Source organism: Diplotaxodon limnothrissa, linkage group LG3, assembly GCF_057381915.1.
Source record: "Diplotaxodon limnothrissa isolate DT_005_m linkage group LG3, D_limnothrissa_male_GT1.1, whole genome shotgun sequence".
NCBI classification, from domain to species: Eukaryota; Metazoa; Chordata; class Actinopteri; order Cichliformes; family Cichlidae; genus Diplotaxodon; species Diplotaxodon limnothrissa.
Window position 1 is genome coordinate 65011540 of NC_140598.1, and position 16542 is coordinate 65028081.

At 40.4% G+C, this 16542-nt stretch overlaps 1 protein-coding gene across 1 annotated transcript; it reads left to right on the top strand.

The window, feature by feature from the left end:
* The first annotated feature begins 10950 nt into the window (after positions 1-10950).
* Positions 10951-13447, top strand: LOC146636914 (uncharacterized). Its single transcript, XM_085350401.1, is given in 4 exon segments — positions 10951-10974; positions 12306-12447; positions 12450-12558; positions 12667-13447. Coding segments are annotated over 4 exon segments (1056 nt in total).
* Positions 13448-16542: the final 3095 nt, after the last annotated feature.

Below are 16542 nucleotides of genomic sequence, written 5' to 3' on the forward strand. Positions count from 1 at the left end.
ATATGGAAATGAGAAAAACCCATCACAGCTGAGCTCTGTATCACTGCAAGACGTAGTTACATTTCTGTGAAGGTGCGCACACCAGGCGCAGGATACAGCATTAGGGTATATAGCTACACCGTAGCCTTTCCCATAGATCTATGTAGTTCTATAAAATAATAGAATAGCACTGACTACTTTTAACACAGAGGTTTTGTTTGCAAAAATGCCAATTAAATTCATTCAAATTACGTGTGTGTGTGTTCTGTGCTGTGAGTAATTGTTTACATCTTTGTGTCAGTGTACATTATGCCAAGCAGGGCTGTCTAACACATGCTAGACCAGGGGTGGGCAATTCCAGGCCCCGAGGGCCGGTGTCCTGCAGCTTTTAGATCTCACCTTGGGTCAGCAAACCTGAATCACATGATTAGTTCGTTACCAGGCCTCTGGAGAACTTCAGGACATGGTGAGGAGCTAATTTAGCCATTTAAATCAGCTGTGTTGGTTCAAGGACACATCTAAAACCTGCAGGGACACCGGCCCTCGAGGCCTGGAGTTGCCCACCCTGTGCTAGACTGTCAGCACATGCAGATCCTCCAGCATGAGTCCCAACACTCCCAGCATTCAACAGCTCTCTGTGGGTGATCGTCTTATCAGCGCTTATTGTCAAGGTGTTCAGCAGGTTGGAGTGGGACTTTTGTCTGATGACATTCGCACTGATCTGGGATCTGCTCTAACACCGTGGGGACCCTCTGTGTTTGGATCACCAAGTACAAACCTCCTACTTGCCACCTTCTTTTCCTCCCGAATTTACTTCACTTCCTATCACCATCTCTTTTCCTTTTCTCTGGTCCTCCTCATACTGTCGCTCTCTCCCTGCCTTCATTGCTCTCTCTCTCTCTCTCTTTTCGCTCACTCTCTCCTCACGAGAAGCGTCACGGTGTTTAGACTAATTGACAGCACCTCTTGGGCATGACACAAATAGAGCTTCAATTTACAAGTCAAATATGTATAAGGAGTGGTGCGTGAATGGAAGGGAGCCAGGCAGAGCTGCGAATGCAGCAGGAAGGGGGTAAAGAGGGTGAAGGGTGCTGAGGAATGAAGAGGGCTGGTGGAGTTGGAATAAAAAGTGGATACAGTGTGTGAAAACAGAGCTTAAGAGAGCTTGGAAAAGGAAAGCCTAACAAAAGTGTGTGTGTGTGTGTGTGTGTGTGTGTGTGTGTGTGTGTGTGTGTGTGTGTGTGTGTGTGTGTGTGTGTGTGTTTGTGAAGTTTGTGTGTGTGTGTGTGTGTGTGTGTGTGTGTGTGTGTGTGTGTATGTGTGTGTGTGTGTGTGTGTGTGTTTGTGAAGTTTGTCTTGTATGTATGAATGAATGAGTGTGCTTGTGTCAGCGAGAACACATGGCTGCTGATGCATGTATGTGAAAGTAAGTGTGTGCATCCACAAGAGTGAGTTTTTATACACTGAACAGTATGTGTGCAATACATAGGGACAAAAGCATTAGTGCGTGTGTGTGTGTGTGTGTGTGTGTGTGTGTGTGTGTGTGTGTGTGTGTGTGTGTGTGTATGAGCAGAGAAGCACAGCAGAGAAAAATCCAGTCTGCGGGGCAGAGAGGAGGATGATGGATGAACACAGGTAGCTGCATCCAAACCTCTGCTGCTGGAATGAAGCCATACAAACACACCACACTTAGCTATCAATCTGGCTGTCAGTGGATTACACTGTCTGACACACATACAGTATTCACTATGACAAGGTGTGGGGGAAAAAACGAGAGCAGAGCAAGCGGAAGGGGAAGAAAGAGAGCTCGAGGGAGGGATGGAAGCATGTCAGGAAGGGAGGAGACAAACGTGTTGAAAGATTGCAAAAATCACTCGGCTTCTGAGAGGGTTTGCGTGTTGATGAGCATGTGTGCCCCGAGTCGTCCCTCTTCTACTATTTTTGCCCAGTTGCCATGGCAACCACCATCCTTAAGCTTGTGTGCGTGTGTTTGGGGAATGTAAAGTCCATGCCATGGCTGGCAGAAACTGCATTGTCCACACCTCGAAGCTGCACCCCACCGCCTAGCTCTCAGCTCTATGGTGGCTGAGCAAAGCTAAAAGCACTCCCAAAAACACATTTCACCCATAATCCCCTCCTCACCTCCTCACCCAACCCCCACTGGCCTTAGATAATCGTTCACAGTTTGAGATTATTCATGGCCTCAGTTATGTGGAACAAATTAAGGACACATAGAAAGACTAGGTGCTCATTAAGGCCTTTTCCAGATAGGGCTCCATTATAGAATGCTCTAATTAAACTGCTGTGGCATCGAAGCGGCAGTCGGCTGACCTCACTGCCTCTGAAGACACTTGAGCTCTATCATGCAACCAGGAGCCACTCATTACTACATGGCACTCTATCACGGCTAATGAGTGTGTGCGTGTGCGTAACGAGTGAAGAGCTTTTAGGAAAATGGTTCAGCTTTGTACTGCCGACCTGTTTGGCTAAGAAAGAGATGTTTATGCACACTATGACATCAGCTTCTCCATTTGTGAGTGTAAGCTCCAGTAATTGGTATTTATGAGTACTGAGCAAAATTAGAACTAAATGCTGTTTTTTTTCTAACAGCTTCCAGGTCATGAAGTGTTTTGTGGCCATAAATTACTGCTGGGTGATGGGTGGCTTTTTCCCCATGGACTGTATACAAAAGATGGACATAACCTCTGGGTCACCGGTACTGACCTATCAGGGCAATGTCTTGCTCTCCCGCCGCAGGCATCTATGTTCAGTGAGAGCAGAGAGGAATGAGCAGCAGATACGCTCTGTTGTTGGTGTGGTTTGTTACCCAGACCGAGGCTCTGCATCGCCTGAGAGTAAAAATGAGACACTTTGTTGTCTCTAAGGCTTCTCCCAACAGTGTTCGCTACAAAGACATAAATATTTATTCCTTTTTGTGTTTGTTTTTTAATTGACACATACAAGGTTGACAAAGGGCTGTAGAATATATAGAGTTTTTAATGTATACCAATGTATACCAATATATTTTCCTTAAGAAATACAGACTTGGATAACATTGTTTGTATTGATATAACTTGATGTTCACTTTGAACATGGGATCATTCATAGGTTTAGTCACAATTGACATGCAATCACTTATTTAAATGACAAAATAAGCATTTATTTACCTGACTACTGTCTCCGGCACCGCTTAAACATGCACACCCGAAAAATATATATGGACATGATTTTTAGTCTGTGTTGCCAAGACCTATGCTAAATCTTATTCTCAGCATCACGCACTATTAAATAGCTGTCATCTATCATCCCTTTGCAATTTACTTGTTTCAGCTAGTTTGCCTTGTTTGTTGTTGGTGATGATTTACTCATGCTTGCAGAATTTTCATAAAAAAATTTTTTAAATTAAGCTCTTTCTAATTCATTAAAGTTTCAAATGAACCTAATCATCAATTACAACAGCACCACTGACACAGTCTGCTGTAAACAGACTACAGGACTCAGTCGGGCATCATATCAACCCACCCCTAGGAGAAAAAGGACATGACTGGACCAGTACAGGCATGGTGAGCATCTCTGAACAAGAAGGTGGCCACAACACATTCTGTCAGATAAATGAAAAAGACTACGCCAAGCCTTCAAAGTGACTATGAGCAAACAGCAAAATCTATTAATATTTTTGATGCCTAGAGTCACTCATTTCATGAATTAATTCATAAGGTAGAATTTCTCATTTACAGCTGTCTTTTGCCATTTGATAAGAGCAAGAGCAAGTGTTATGCTTTCATTAATAAGTTAATAGACTTTCATGTGAACCTCAGTGTCACGCTGCAGCTGTATCAAATCAAAACCATACTTCTACTACCGCCAGATTCTAAACATCTTGTGTTTTTCTGTATGTCCACCAGCAATTTTGCATTTAAAGGTGGTGTATTTAGCAGAGATAGCCTCCTCTGAATATCCTACTTTGTTGAGTGTGACAAGGTGAGCATAATTTTTTTAAAAGAAGAACAGCAATGAGACTTTTTCAGTATATCAGTGTTATGTATTTCTGAGTGTTGTGCATAAGAGTATGTGTGCTTATACACATATAAACATCTAAACACACGTTTATATGCACATATCAGTCGTGAAGGCCACAGTGCATGCTTGCACCTGTCACAGTCGATGTATGTGCGTGAATGTATCAAACTGTTCAGAAAAAGACGTAACTGCTTCAGCTAACATTTCAATAATCTTTAAGCTGTTCTCAATAAACAACACAGAGAATAAGATGAAAATGTATCCACAACACAAGCAGAAGGGAATGATGTAATTTACAGGCTGAATGGGATTGGATAGGGATAATTCTGGCGTGCCATATTGAATTACACCTTAAAAATGAGAAATCTCACTCCTGTGTTGCTCAGAATGGGATTGTTTATTACAGCATTTTGCAGAGCTCACTTCTCTGTTAGCGTTTAGTTTGCAGACTAACAGCTTTCCTTTGTCGGTTCATCATTCGGCTTAAAGTGTCATTGAATGTTTTGTTTTGTTTTTTAACCTATTTGGAGTGCCCAAAGGGAAATCTTGCAGAAAGGCAATAAATGTAAAGTCAGAAAGCATGTAGGAGACTTGATTTGAAAGAAAACATCCTCTAGTTGGGTGTCATGATGGTGTGGCTCCACAGTTTTTGCTTTCTTCCTTGTGTGATCTGATATCCCCGTGTTGGTGCTGTTCCTACATCATCATAATAATGTTGGTCCAGGTCTTCATGTATGAGTTCTGTCCAGCTGCTTCCTGTCACACTTCAAAGCCATGCATATTAGGTTAAATTCTACATTGGCTGTAGGCATGAGTGTGAGCGTGAATGATTGTTTGTCCTGGGTGGGTGTTTGTGTAGCTTCAAGATTCTGAAACTGGGTATGCTTAAAATACAAAGTTAATCCCAGACCCAGTGTCTTACTTCTTTGACCTGCCAGGTGTTACGAAGATAATGGTTACCAAATTTCAAAGTGCAGTTGATTTAGTAGATGGATCACTGGATTTGAGCATCATGGTGACATGGTGCTTAGCACTGGTGTCCCACAGCAAGAAGATCCGGATGGTCCAACACCTGGCTAGTGAAGTTTGTATGTTCTCCCCATGTCTGCATGGGTTCTGTCCCAGTCCTCCCACAGTCCAAAGACATGCATTTAGTGTGGTTAGGTTAACTGTGTAAATGTGAGTGCAAGTAATTGTCTGTCTCTCAGCATTAGCCATGCAACAGGCGGCGACAGGCTCCAGATGTAAGGATGGAAATGAACACAATCCCCAAGTCACCGTGTAGTCGCTGCTGAAAAATAACACCAGACTCACAATGATCTGCCCTTCAGTGATCAGCCAAACATTTCATCCAATCTGATATATGTGCAAAATTCTTGTAATTAAGACAGAAATCCTAGAGTTGTCACATTTTGTGAGGCCTCGGTGACTTTGTCCTTTGAATAAGAAAAATAAAAGGTTTATCAGTGGTTGGAAAGCAATATAATTGACAACTACTCCAGACAGAGAGGGAGAGAGTTCTCCACCAGTGCAAATAGTCAATTTTTCTTTCTGTGATATGAAAGTGAATGCAAATGCCATTGAAACCAACATAAATATCAGGGTATACACTGCAGAACAACATTAGGGAACATTCAATCATCGCAGTGTAATAACACAATGTCAGACAAACTTCAAGGATATCAATCTACCCAGTTTGGAAACATAAACTGTTTATCGTTTTCACCTGCTTTGGTGCAAAAGAAACTGGTGACAACAATATCACCCTATTTTGTGCTTCTCCCAAAATAGGAATAATTTTTCAGGTGGGGGCCAAACACCATTGCTCTTTCCTTATCCTGACTGAGTTTCTCTACTTTTGCTTTTGTTAGTATCTTTGTCACTACAGGCAGCATGACATGGCACCTATACCTGTCTATACTGCACAGTTAGTCCAACTCCTAGAAACCCTGACCCCACCCCTCCCATTTCTAGAAGAATATGCATTTTTTGCATAGTTTAGTACCCCATAGAAAACAAAAGTTAGAAGAGGGATTGTGCTTTCTCAAACTGGAGTTCCCAATTCATAAAATCCAGAATTAGGAAAATTGATGCTCTTAATCTGGCTTGATCCAAGGATGGTGCATCGTTTGGGAAAATCTGGCACACACTCCAGAAACACACAACTTCATCTCTTAGCGGCACTACATTGGTGACGGTACAAACACTAAAACCTTTATCAGTCCATGCTCCATCTCTAAAAAATAATAAATAAATAAATAAATAAATAAATAGTCTGTTAGTTTTTGTTCCTTTTCCTGTTCCTTTTAACAGCCAAACATGACCTCCTTTACAAATGCAATAACTGAGACGTACCATCCCGATTAATGCTACAATTTCACTGAATTTTCAGCACTTACAGTCATGATGTGGCAATTATGGAATTAAACGTATATCAAAATGATCATTTCAACAAAACCATATATAGGAGCTATTTTTGATGTGACTGCACATTCGTGTATTTATAGTTTGCATGTGTAGAGGGTTACAAACATGGAAAACATGACATTTTTATGCTTTGTTTGCTTTTTGCATCAAACAATATTTAGCTTTAGAGTCCAGCTCTAATCGTAATATTTTTAAATAAAGAGGAATATAAAGATCAGGATGGAACTAGTCATTATTTTTCTGATTGCTCTCCAAATAACTGACAATAATGGAAAATCATTAAAATTTTAAAATATTTTTTCAGTCTGATGAAAACCCAGAGATTATGATTATTTTAGTATTATTCATAGACACCCCACTAAAAACATCCTAATAATTTATTGTTTATACAAAGTTAATTTCAACAGCTATTATCAGTATTATTTGCAAATACTGCACTGTTTGGATAATAGTATAATACAATGATATATAATGGTAATATATAGTATGTGCGTGCACCCAATTAGCAAAATACACTCACAAAATCGGGCAAATTGATGAAGGAATCCATCAAACAATGGACTGAATCGTCAACCATCTCAGTGTGGGAACCAGAATTTTCATAACCCACTTTTCTTCTTCCGAAGACGCCTGTACAAATCAATTTATACGAATCAGACAGCAAGTTCTGGGCAACAGAAAATAACACATTGTTTTAACCATTTCCTGAATGGTTAAAACAATGAGTCAGTGCCCTTAGAAACCATATCTTAATATGCAATTTTATAGCTATAAACAAGTTCAGAGCCTTGTCCAAAAAAGGATTTGGTATTTAAACTTTAATGGTAAATGGACTGGTTCTTATATAGCGCTTTTCTACTCTTCTGAGCACTCAAAGCGCTTTACACAACTTGTGCATTCACCCATTCACACAAGCACATTGCTCTAAGTACATACATTCATACTTGGAAAGAATCGGAGAGCAATTTGGGGTTAATATCTCGCCCAAGGATATTTGGCATGCAGACTAGTGGAAGCCAGGAATCGAACCACCAATCTTCCGATCAGTAGATGACCTGCTCTACCGCCTGAGCTACAGCCACCCCCTTTAGGTATACTGGTTTCAGATGCTTGCTAATAACATGTGTAGATTTGTTTTTTACTCTGCAGTGTCTGGTAAACCCTCCTTTTATCTCCCCCACCCTGTCTTTTAATTTTGTACCTGTCTGTTATGTATGGAAATAAGCGTGAAGATAACATCACGTAGGAGCCTCCTGGGATCTCATTTGCTCGAACATTGATCATCAACTCCTGATGTTAACATGCAAGATTCACATGCTACAAAACAAGAGTGAAAGCTGCTTCATTAAAAATCCACCGTGCCAGGATTTCATCAGTCTCACTTTAATTGTGAGTTACCGCAGAACGAATATTTGTCAGACTCCTCCACCTTCTGCAAAGCAATCACCGACATGATGGATGTACAGTTGTGAGAGGTATTAACGGCAGAAAGATAATTAAAGTCACTGGAAATAAAATGACTTTTTGGGTGCTCGTAATATATTTGCCACGGTGACATATGTACCACAGACCTGATTGTTTAATGAGAGCAGTCGGCTGTCATCAGTTGCGATCTCAGAGAGGAGCATGATGTAGCACATGATGAAAATGTAGCAATAATTCTTGTCTTGTGTAGTCATTGAGGCATATCACAGTTTTCTTATTGCTCTCGCAGATCTGACAATTTTGTTTCCCAACATTTTGAATCTGTTCAGTGACATTTTGGACATACCATCCCTTTTTCTTTCACTGATTTGATATTTTTATATGTATTTTTTTCTCAGGATATTTCAGTTTCTTCATACTATTTTTGGGTTTTTTTTGGTGTTGTTTTTTTCTCAAAACCCATACCCGTAGGCAAGAACCTGTGCAGCTTTTAAGCGTAATATTTAGTGTTTCATTCTTTCTTTCTTTAAGTTTGTGAAATAAAACACAGTGCTCATAATTCTTCACTGCTGCTTTTATTCACAGTTAGAACAGACCAATTCAGCTGAGATGTTGGTGTAGTCAGAGGTATATCATCCAACTAAAAAAGAGGTGTTTTTCTTCTACAACTAAAACTTGTACTAGAATTTATCTGAATAACAATTTGTAAAGGTGACAGGTTGAAAGAATAGTCTGGCCAAAAAGGTACTTTTCTCGTGGGAAAGATATTGTCCTTATATTGTAAAGAGAGCGTTAAACATCAATGCCAAGGACAGAAAAAGACTAAAATCAGCAGGATCCAAAACAGAAGACATTACATACAGTACAGACTCTCAGTCACCAGTGGCAGCACACAGTGAGGCACTGGGATCTGCATCTGCATTACAAGCATTCAGTTCAGCTGAGGATCTAGAGTGTTTAATGTTTCAAGGTATGATTCCAACAAAATAACCTCTCAGCTTCAGGAGGATAGAGCATGGTGTTCTTCCTAACACAACCTTCAAAGAAAAATTGCTTTTAGAAAATGTGAGAATCTTTTTTAAGATGAAAAAGTGAAAGAGCTTTAAGTATTTAGATTAAATAACTATGATCTCAGCTGCAAGCAGAGTAACTGTGACTATGATTAGTCATAACTGAGCAGTCTTAAATTGTACTTAGCTGTCATAGCTTACACTATAAGCTCTGCTACATTCCATTAGCTAAAAGATTTGCTCATTTTCTCATCACTCCAAAAGCTCTGAGGACGAGGTGCATAAGACTGTTTATTAGCGGGTGTAGCAGAAGTAATAATAGTTTGATCAACTACAGTGCAGTACAGATTCTTCAGATATATTAACCACAAGACTTTTAGCAGCTTTTCTCCTGCAACATTTCTAGTTGGAGTTGTCCATGAAGGGTAATGTTGCAAATCATTATTTGAGGTCAGCTGTGCATCTTTCTAACTCCTCATACAGGTTTTGAAATCATTTTTAAACAGGAATACTGATCTAGGTGCTGTGTTTAAATACAACCTCACCATCTCTGCACTGAGATCAGCCAGCTTGCCAAGTGCAAGCTGGGACAGTATCCAGTTCCCTCAAACAGTAAGCAGGGTAAGGAATTTTAGCACGTTTATTAGGCAGCATTTATTAGGCAATAACTGCTTTAGGTTGTTGATTTTATTTGCACACATGCATTGATTTCAGTAAGTGATAAAGATTTATCACAGATGTTCAACTGAATAGCTTTAATGTGATACCTGGAAATAGATGAGTCTGAAAAGTGGGTTCATAGAGTGGAGGAGGAGGCAGTGGGGAAGAAAGTAATGGATGTCAGCACAGTAAGCAAAGAGGTAGGTCAACTCATGAGGTCTATACAAGCCAACTCCTCCATTTATTATCTCTTAAGGGGTATGAATGGACTTCCCGGATTTCATTTGGATAAGGAATGAGGCACAGCAAAGAAAGCCCATCCATCATCATTTTTGTATGCTGTAGCTACGAATGGCTCTTAAGAACACTATTTATTAAGCCTTGTGCTCGACTGCATACCCCTGGTTCCTCTTAAAACATTCAACTGCACCGCTGCCGGTGATGAATCAAGATATGGACTCTCAAATCCCCTGGGACAAACTCTCTGGGAGAAAAATTAACTGCACCACCAGCTTTCTGCTGCAGCATGGCTGCTGATTATATCATCATATTCTAATTTCTTAGCTTTCGTCTCATTCACGTTTGTGTATGCAGGAATTTTGACTTTTTTCCCACCTTTCCTCACTTTCTTGTAGTGCTATCTGTCATTTCTGCTCTGTAAATTCATCATAAACATTTTTATTGAACTTATTCTGTATATTCACAATTAAACTGTTTCAAATTAACATTAGCATCAGCTAATTTAAAGATTAGTTGCCATTGTGGCACTTTTGAATAAAATCAAATGGATATAGAAACAATATTGCACCGCAAAAGAAAAAAATCTGGTTGCTTTTTAATTGTAAAATACTTTTATCACAAATAAAGATGAAAATATATTATTCAAGATGCATAACATTTTCAAATATTTGGAGAAATCTCCACCTGTTGATTCAGTTAGACTGAATACAGTTTTATTTATACAGTACCAAATTACAACAGTCACATTGAGTTGTTGAATACTGTAAGATAAAGACTCTACAATAATACAGAGAAAAGCCCAACATTCAGAGGACACATATGAGCAAACACTTGGCAACATCTGGAAGGACAAACTCCCCTTCAACAGGAAGAAACATCTGCTAGAACCAGGCTCAGGGAGAATCATCTGCAGTGATCGGTTAAGGGTTGAGGGGAGTGTTGGGTTCATTTTTGAGAGAGAAGACAAATATGCTCAAAGTGAATTTTCTTAAATTTAATGAGCAGTTCAAGGTTCAAGTTAAAAATGGCTGCCATGTCTCTTTGCCCGCTCAAAGAGGACCACACCCAGGCAGCAAACACTTTGAATGTTAACATGAGTCGTTGGCCTTAGGTGTTTATCAGATCACGTTTCTTCTCTCTGGATATCTCCTTGACCCTTGACCCTTTTGCAGGCAACACTCCTATTACCATGGTAACCACCTCTTATCCTCCGGTCAGGCCTATGGAGTTAAGACAGTAAGAGTTGCTAATTGATGCTAATTACGAGGTATATAGCCTTAAAGATAAAAATACATTCTAACAGGAGACAAGACCAGAGTTGGCAAAAGTACAGACATTCTGTACCTAAGTAGAAGTACAAATACTACTGTTAAAAATATTCCAGTAAAAGTACTGATTTAACTTCTTTACTCAAGTAAAAGTAATAAAGAACAGGCTCTGAAAAGTACTTAAAGTACGAAAGTAAAAAACTCTAAGGAGGATGTTTTAAATTTTCTTCAAAGTAACTGAACCTTGTGCTATATTAACATAATGATAAATTATATGGGTAGATACACTAAAGTTTGCATCCTAACCTTTTCGACAATTGTCCTCAGCTTGAATCTGAACAAAAAGAAGAAAAAGTTGGTAATTTTCCTTCTTTTTGTTCAGATTCAAGCGGAGTATAATTGTAAAAAAAAGTTAGGTTACCTTGAATCTGAACAAAAAGAAGGTTTTTTTTAAGTTTCTGTTGCCTACATGTAGAGGGTGACTTTGCTTCTTAGCAATAAAATTAGAACGGTCAGGGGTTAAAGTGAGATTCAGCAGAAAACTCGGTGTGGGCAAAAGAAACATAACTCACAATAATTGCTATTGAGAGCTCCAGTAGATAATGTACAGGCTGTGATCAGCTGACCTGCTGCTCTAGATTTACACAATTCTACAAGATGTAAGCAGATGTTTCATGAATTATCCTGGCTGATTTCTATCCTCTACACTGACAGTATAACCATACAATATCATCACAGTACAGCAAATTAACCAGTTTATGCAACCTTCAAATAACACAGTCGGCCATAGTTTGTTTTGTATGATATGCAAAATAATGTCACATTTAAAAACATGAGGACTTGCATGCGAGCTTTAAATTTCCAGTTTATGAAATCCCACTGAGCAGTCCTTACTGTTAAATCTAACCTCTCTTCTCTCCTGTCCTGTCTTATCTTTCTCCATCTCTGAGTGAAGTTAGCTCACTTCCTTTTCTCTCCCTGTGAAATACAGCAGCTGGACCTTTAGCTAGCAACTGTGAGACAAACTGCACACAAACAGTTTGTGTATTTGCTGATGTTTGTTAAGCTCCTAAAAATGGTGCATTTGAAATTACCTGCCACTTTAAAAGAATAAACAGACCCATATATAACACGGCTGTGGAGATCTGTTGATATCTACCAGGTTACAGGGCTCAGGTAAGACCCAGACCCATCCAAACCAAAACTGAGATAAAATATCAGGTGATTTCTGAGGACTTGAGAGTGGTGCTGATTAAATGTCTCCTTTTATTTTTAGATTTCAATGATGATGGAGTTCCTCAGACTTCAGAAGGAAAACCAAATACCATCGAGCCTCACTGCAGAACATATGGGAGATCTTTTGGTGGAGAAGAGCAAAGAGACAGTCAGCGTGCAGTGAGTTACTGTGACACCTACAGACCATCCACCTCACACCTGAAACTGCTTCAGAAGGAAAACCAAGCCAGGGACATCAAGTTTCAAGCCCGGATGCTGCTGGGATTTCCAGAGGCCATACCTCCTAAATTTCAGTGATCACATCTGCCGTACAATCATTAACAGTCCAGCTATAGTGTTTCAATATTTCTGTGATTCTTTAAATAGGTGTAAAAGATCATTCTTATAACTTTATTCTGCAGAACACCTAAGCTCCTCAGCAATGTCAGGCAGTACATTGACCTCCTTAAAGAGAGGCAGCAGGACGCACAAACCTCCAAACTGCTCACTGCTCCAGATGTGGTGATAGAGGTGGTTCCCCGTGTCCTGCATGGCTTCTGGGAGCTTCCTCCTCACTCCCTACTGAACATGGCCTCCCAGAGATTGAGCATCCTCTCCACCAGTGTGACAAAGGCCACTTTGGATCGAGTGTCAAAATCTCTCCCAACAATGGAAAACCAGGACATCTTCTCAAGGTCCATCAGAGGTGGCATGGTGCAAAGTATCCTGTCTGAAGTCAGAGAGAAATATCCAGAACAGATTCTGCTGAACAAAATTGCAAACTTTGCACCAGAGCTGCTCAGAACAATTGCTGATGTAGCAAAGAAGAGCATATGCCAGATCTTCCAGCCCACTTGTGAAAGTCCAGTAGTGCCTGATGTTCTTCCAACTAAAGAACCTCATTCTGAAGGTCTGCCGAAGTCAGATGTTCTTCCTACTAAAGAACCTCCATTTGAAAGTTCACAAATGGCTGATGTTCTTCTTACTGAAGAACCTGCTTCCAAAATTCTGTCTGATGATCTTCCCAGTGAGGAACTCCCTTCTGTAAGTCTATCCATGTCTGAGCCAGTTGTCTCTATTACTAATAATTCAGAGAAGTCTGACAACATTCAAATAAAGGAGAAAAAGAAGAAAAGAAACGGCTTCTTCCAAAAATTCAGAGCTCTGTGCTGTTGTTGCTTCAGACCCCAAGAAACTGACTGACTTCGAGAATCCCACCTGTTTGTTCTAACTCTCCAAAATACAATAAAATCACTAATCAACATTTCTGATTAGTCTGCATCGATGATTAAAGAATATTTTCCTTCAGATGTTTATAAGAGTCTCTTAGGGTTCTCAAAATACCTCCACAAGTCCAACAATTGTTAACATTTTGTTATTGTTATTATTTTTAAGAGAATCTGAACTTATTCTTACTCTTAACATATCAACAACAGTAAATGAAACCTGGAAATTAAAAAAGTTCCCAACAATTATTAACATTGCTTTACATCTTTGTTTTTAAGGGTCCAGATACACGTTGGCACATAGCAGGACCTCAGTGTTAAAAAAAATAAATAGAGAAATAATAAATAAAAACTGTGGTGCGTACCACTGGCGGTACTTTGGCTCTCTCTGGTGGTACGCGGGAAATCTCCTTTTTTTTAAGATTAAATAATATACCATTGTGGAGGTATACAAAGACGACACGAAAGTTCCCGGGGCTCTTCTGGGAGCAGGAGTCACCCAGAAAATGTCTCCCCGAGCCTGAGTCCTCATCGCCAACGGTCGCGGCCACTGCAGAGCGCTGGCGGGCTCGGTTCCCTGGTCCTTAACACTGCAAAGGCGGTACACCGCTGTCACGCTGATAGTAAAAACCAATACCAATTGGTTAAAAACACAGCCCTTTTCCACCGTGCCACGATCCCTGCCACCATCGATGAGTCGGAGGCCCCTGGAATAATCGGTGGGGTTGCGGGAGATGCCGTCGGTTAATCGAAAACTATTGCCTGGATGCCGAAGGTTCTGGTAGCCAGGAGAATGCGATCCGCTTCTTCTGCGAGTGAGCGGTAATCCTTTGCGGCCAGCAGCGGGGAGTTGGCGAGGCCAGCTCGCACCGGCACCTGCCGGAGGAAGACGTGAGTGAAGAGAAATCCGCCGTCGTTCGTTCCTAGCAAGGATAGCGTGCTCTCCATGAGATCTTTACCATCACCCAGGCCCGAGAGAGAGAGGAGTTGCTCGGCCCGCTCTGCGTCAGAGTGAGTAGCGCCGCAGCTATTTCCTGTCGTCGGCTGAAACGCCACAAAGAGCAAACTGAGCTTCCACGTGCACAAACCAGGAAGGAGGGTCGTGAAGCCAAAAGTCCGACAGCTTAACCGCCACAGCAAAAATTAAAACACACAGCCCTGCTATCACTTCAGACATAAATGGAGACAGAAAACTAAACAGCAGTGGCGTTTGCAGGGTTGCTGAAGTTGGGCTAGCTGGTATATAACGATGTGCTGCGTTGTGGCTAGCTATACAGCTATGGTTAGCATAATATAAAATGTGAAACTGGAGGATGAACGCTAACTTTTTTCCACTTGATAAAAGTTAATGTGAGGGTTCCCGGACGTTAGGGACAAATGAAACCGTATGGTAGGATGTTGTTAGCGGACCAAACTTCAGTCAGGAGATTAACTGCAATATAAGGTTAGTCATTAATATACTGCTGCATGGGCTGGGCTGCAGTTACATCGTAAAAAAAAAAAAAAAAGAGCTTTAAAATGAACAGTGATGATAAAAACCGATCTTTTTCTATGTAATCTGAACAAGATTACATAAAAGATACAAAGCATTAAAACATGTTAAAAACACAACAGCCTTAATAAATGCAGAGTAGCTTGGACCCGGAAGCAGGTTTCATCAGGTCACTTAAAGATTGGATATCCCACCTGCTGTGAATGTTTTAATGCAATACAGTTGTTGTTATTATTATCACTTGTCACATCCTGTTCATGAGAGTTAATATAAATAACATTCACACAAGAAATAAAATTGTCTCGTGTAAACTGTATGTGGTGTTAAATAGGCCTATACTACTGTACTTTAATGTTGGTCATAAGGTACTTCAAGAGCCATATATTCTATGAGGTGGTACTCATTGTGAAAAGTTTGCGAACCACTGCCCTATACAGTTGGTATGAAGGTGGAATTCAATGAATGAATCTAAGCATAATAATGCAAAATAATGATGTCACATTTAAAAACATGAGGACCTACATGTGAGCTTTAAATTTCCAGGTTATGAAATCCCACTTACCTTTAAATCTAACCTCTCCTGTCCTGTCCTTCTTATCTTTCTCCATCTCTGAGTGAAGTTAGCTCACTTTCTTTTCTCTCTCTGTGAAATACAGCAGCTGCACCTTTACTTAGTGACACACTGTGTTCTTCTGACTGCACACAAACAGTTTGTGTGTTTCCTGGGCCCTATTTCAGGAAGCCGGTTTAGAAAACTCAGCGTGAAAAACGATACTCAGGGTTGAGTAACCCCGAACTGTCCAACTCGGAATATTCGGTTTCAGAAAGGCTGATAACAATTAGTTCAGTCAACGCGGAGTTGCTTTAACCCCAAGTTAAGCGCGCGCACGAGGATACATAAAGCCCTGATTAGTGGAGCACAGATTAAGCGAGTCACCATGGAGACGGAGGGAAAGAAGGCGCGGTCAATGTATTTTACAGCGCTTGAGGCCGAAATCCTGATGGCAGTATATGCCGATAACATGCAAATTTTGCAGAAAAAAAGTAACACAGCCTCAGCTGCAAAAGAAAGGGAGCATGCATGGCAAAACATAGCCGACAGAGTCAATGCGTGAGTGTTAAGTTAAACATTGATCTAGGGATTTCCACCCATTTAACACGTTATTTTATTATATATTATTTTATTTTTTATTTCATACATTTTATTTTGTGATGTGATGTGAGCGCAGGTGCAACCCAACAGGCCCCAAACGTTCCTGGCAGCAAGTAAAAATGAAATATAAAATATAAATATAAAAATATAGTCCAAACAGGTAAGGTGTAATTGTATTATGAGCCATAGTGCTTGGTCTGTTTGTCCGATGTAAATCAATTGCAGTTAGAGGCTACATTAATTTTCTTTCTGTAAGCACTTATTGAAATTATCTGAGCATTACAAGTACATATTTGCTTACTCTGTATGCTCAAATGTGACCCGTTATGGCCACTAGAAAAAAAGCGGAGGCCCGAAAAACAGGTGGGGGTCCTCCACCACCACCACTCACAGAGCCTGGCCACTTGGCTTCCACATTTGTGATAAT